At 24.2% G+C, this 4894-nt stretch overlaps 1 protein-coding gene across 1 annotated transcript in view; it reads right to left on the bottom strand.

Moving 5' to 3' along the window:
* Positions 1 to 342: 342 nt before the first annotated feature.
* LOC140919086 (uncharacterized) overlaps positions 343 to 4894 on the bottom strand; it is a 12612-nt gene continuing 8060 nt past the window's right edge. The window contains exon 4 of the mRNA XM_073364605.1: positions 343 to 462. Within this exon, the coding sequence (XP_073220706.1) occupies positions 343 to 462 (120 nt within the window). The remainder of the gene's footprint in view (positions 463 to 4894) is intronic.

Raw genomic sequence — 4894 nt, 5'->3', positions numbered from 1 at the left:
ATACAGTGTCTCCAATGTTACATACAAACAATAGTCAAGGTGAAACACGTGCTTAGAGTAAACGAATTAACAACACGTGAATTTTGTCGATAGATTGAGTCAATTGAGTTGCGTACAAGCATTGTAACCTTATTGAGTTGCGTACACACTTCAGAACCAAAACCGAAACTTCAGTGCAATTTACATATGTCCAACAGAAAAACACTAAGATTGGACCCAAGTAACAATTAGTTTGAGTGAAAACTCCCACCTAGTGTAAAAAGTTTGGGTAGGTAGAAGAGATCAGTCATTTTGTTTAAGGTTTTGAACTCACTAATTAATAAATTAAAGTTGAGTTCAAAATTAGAGTACAGGATACAACACAATTATATTTGTTGAAGATTTTTCATAAACACCAACAATGTTTAGTGATGAAAAAGTATAAGGAAAAAAGATCATTAGAGGATGATGAGAATGATACCCCTGCAAAAAAAAAAATTCAAGAGAAATATAGTAAGTACTCAAGCCATCATCAACAACAATTTTAAGAAGAATTTGAAGGACGAAGTGTGTCTAGGAATAGCTTCATTTTTCTACAATAATGTTATAGCCTTTAATGTGACAAAGAGCGATGAATTTAAATGGATGTTGGAGATGGTTTCAAGACACGGCCTTAGTTTTAAGCCACTTTCCTACATCAAATCAGAACAAAGTACTTGAAGCAAAAGGTGGAGGAGACAACTAAGGTCATTGAAGAACACAAACTTACTTGGAAGAAGACAAGTTGTACTATTATGAGTGATGGGGAAGTTGCAAGTTGTACTATTATGACTAAGATATTGTTGGATACAAGAGGTTGATTGGGAAGTTTTTCTATTTGGTCAAACACTAGACGAAACATAACTCACTCAATTCAACTACTTAGTCAGTTTTTAGACAAACCACTTTGCAACACTTCAAAGCTGCACAACATGTCTTTAGATATCTCAAGGATTGTTGTGGAAACATTGTATTTTTCCCACAATTATTTTCCCTTTAGTTAATGGGTTTTAGTGGTGCAGATTGGGCAAGATGCCCACACACAAAACACTGTGTTAGTGGTCATTGCTTCTTCCAGCTCAGAAGCATAGTACAAGCTTTGGCCTTTTCTCTTTTTTTAATAAGTTGCTATATTTTTATATTTAGATAGACAAAATACATTATGCGATCCAAATTACACAAAAATATCATATTAGTTCTTTATTTTATTTATTTTTGCAACAAGTTACTCCTTTATATTTCTTTTGGTGTCAAGTTGGTTGTTAATGTTTTGACTATTTACATTGATAATCATAATTTTTAACAAGTAAAATTGAAAGACAAAGTTTTCCAATATTTTTCACTAAACTCATGTAATTCTTAAGGGGTTTTGATTCCAATAATCATAAGAATATAAACTCTCAATCAACTTTTAGAAAAATAATTAAAAAAAAGAGAACTCAAGTGAGATACATTTTAAGGATCTTGAAATTAAACGTGAAATTCTCTTAATCTATATTATTAAATCACATGAAAAATTATTATGTTCTTTAATATGATATGATAACAAAACTTATAATAATTCAATTTTAAAAATCTCTAACTAAAAATGATTGAAATAAGGTTATGACTAAAAATAGTTTAATACTATAACTTTTACAAATAGAGGGTTTACTTGGTACAAAAAAATTGAAGGATCAATCTAACATATTAGTGTAACTTAAAGAATTAAATGATATATTTTACCATTTAGATACTTCAAATAAGTTTATTTGTCAAAAAAAAAAAATATTACTTGATTGATAAAAAATTATTCGTCTTATCGTTAATTCTTTTAATTTTTACAAATAAAAATTTGTTAGCCATTAAAATTGTAAAAACTAAATTCATAAATAAATAGACGATAATTTTCTTACAAATAATTTAATTATTTATGTTGAAGAAATAATTTTTTAGTCTATTTAAAACAACGTCAATAATTATAGATTAATTTGATTTTTTAAATTTTATCATCAAACTTGAATTTTTTAAATAATAACTATTTTGAGTTGTTATTTTCTTTGTAACTTACATTACATAATATAAATAAAAAATATTATGAATTTCTTTTGCTTATTAATTAAGTTTAATATATTAATTTTAAAAATATTTTTTTATTTTTTTTTTATATTTATATTTAATCACCCAAAAGCATTGTTAACCACAATTACATGTATTTATTAAATATTGTCCACAATTTCGCATGATAATAAATTTTATTTGTTGATAATTTTATATTTGTACTGTAAATATGTATCTTTATCTGTAGTAATGTATTTAAATGAAACATAGTTAATATATTAATCTATAAATCTATTCATACAATTTCATAACTATTCAATTAGTAATTTTTTGGTATTAATTCTTTACAATATTATAAACTATTGATATTGATCTATGTCAATTATTTTTCTACGTAACCATATCTCTCTCAATTAAAATATATAGAAGGTAAAAACATAATTGATATAATTATTTTTTTCAATCATACTATTTTTTAAATCTCAATATGTTCAACATAATCATATCTTATCTCAATATATAGTTTATTTATTTTTTATTTAGTTAAATAACCAATTATATATATATATATATATATATATATATATAGTTTATTTATTTTTTATTTAGTTAAATAACCAATTATATATATATATATATATATATATAACTTTGTTATAATTTTTTCTTATCCCTTCTTTTTTATTATCCAAATATTTTATTTATTTCTTAAAAAATATTATTGATAATTTTATTATTTATTGTAATTTATTTTACTTTAAAAAATTGTAAAATTACTTACTTTTTTATAAAGAAAATGGATAGATGTATATTTTCTATTTGCATGCTAATTTTTATTAAATAAATAATAAAAAATTATAACAACTATAAATAAAAATAAAATAGGCTAAATTACATTTGTGGTCCTTTAACTTAATCTCAGGTAACGTTTTAGTCCTTTATCTTTTTTTTTTCCCGATTTAGTCCTTTATTCCTAACAATATCAAATAAAGTATGAAAATATGAGTTTATTTGAAGATTTGCGTTACGAATTTGATGAAATTTGTATTATATTGAAGAATATAATTAATTTTATGAGTTTTGATTGAATTTTTTTTTTGAATTTTTGTATAAAAAAGGATAACATTGTTGAAATTTTAAAACATAAAATATCAAATTGTCACTTAAAATTAAAATAAAGGACCAAGTCGGAAAAAAGAAAAGATAAAGGACTAAAACGTTACCTGAGATTAAGTTAAAGGACCACAAATGTAATTTAGCCAATATAATATAATAAACACAAAGATTAGAGAGAAAAAATAATAATAAAAGAAATTTTCTTTTTATAAGTTTATGATTTATGGAGGCATTGGTATTTATATATGCACAAGTTGATGGAAGAATTCATTAGTTAAAATTTGGCATCACTTCTTGCATGGGCATCACACTTTGTAGGAGTTGGTGCTCATATGAAATTTAGGGAAAATTGTTTTGAAGTAGGTGAATTGGTACTCATACACTATACACTGAGCATTGAAATTTGGCACATGAGTGTGACACTAACTGGCCACTACCCTACATAGCGAAATAAGTATCATTCCTCCATAGAAACAAATTAATAAAACAATAATATTTAAATTTAATTGCAATTTTAGTCTCTATTTATATTGATTTACGAAATTTGTCTCCCTATTTTAAAAGTCGACAGTTTTGGTCTCTTTCTCTGATTTTTTAATTAAAAAATGATGACGTGAAATATTTTAAATAACGTGGCATATGATACGATTATGTAGAATAATTAACTCCCATGAATTTGAAATAAAACACCGTGAAAATTTAAATTTCAACTTAAGAAATTTTTTATATTTTTAATTTAATTAATGACAAATGAATAATCAATGCATCTAAATGGTTTTATATCATAGAATTGTATGTCACGTCATTTAAACTATATTAAATTGCATTTTTTTTTAGTTCAAAAATCTGAGAGGTGGACCAAAATTGTCGACTTTTAAAATAAGAGAACCAATTCCGCGAATCAATATAAATATAGAGACTAAAATTGTAATTAAGACTAATACTTAATTAAAATATTTCATCAAACAACATGAATACTACATTCAAGCAATCATCACATAATAATGTAAAAATAATCCGACAATCTTAAACTAACTTATAAATTTTGTTACATGTTTGTATCATGTTGGCACACATTAAAATGCAACAAAAAAAAAATTAAGTGATTTTTTATTTTATAAATCAATTATTAAGCTTATAAAATGATTCACATATACTACAAGAAATCATGCATTTTGTGAGGGCCAATAGCCCTCACAAAGGGGTATAATCAGCCACAAAGGTGGATTTTGTGAGGGCTTTTGCAGCCACAAAGTGCCTGAAACAGGTTGGCATTTGTGAGGGTTTTTGCAGCCGCAAAAGACAGGCATTTGTGAGGGTTTTTGCAGCCACAAAAGTCTGCCTTTGTGAGGGCATAAGCCGCCACAAAGGACAGACTGATTTTAAATATAATAAACTAATATGAATATAATTAAAATTTTAAATTAAATTTAAAATAAAATATTTAAATTATAATTATAATTAAAGATTAATTTAAATTACAAAAAAAAATTAAAATTAAAATAAAATTAAAATAAAATTAAATATTAAAATTAAAATAAATATTATATATAAAAATATAATATTAATAATAATTAAAGTAATTACCACAAAATCAAATAAAACATGCATTCCAAAATTAACAAATAATGTCTTACAAACCCAAAATTTATAAATAATGTCTTAAAAACCCAAAATTAAACACACAATAATTAACTAAGACAACATAATTAATATGTGT

This window comes from Cicer arietinum, chromosome 8 (genome assembly GCF_000331145.2).
Source record: "Cicer arietinum cultivar CDC Frontier isolate Library 1 chromosome 8, Cicar.CDCFrontier_v2.0, whole genome shotgun sequence".
Lineage (NCBI taxonomy): Eukaryota > Viridiplantae > Streptophyta > Magnoliopsida > Fabales > Fabaceae > Cicer > Cicer arietinum.
Note: the sequence above shows the minus strand (reverse complement) of the source record. Positions and strands in the feature narration are given on the sequence as shown.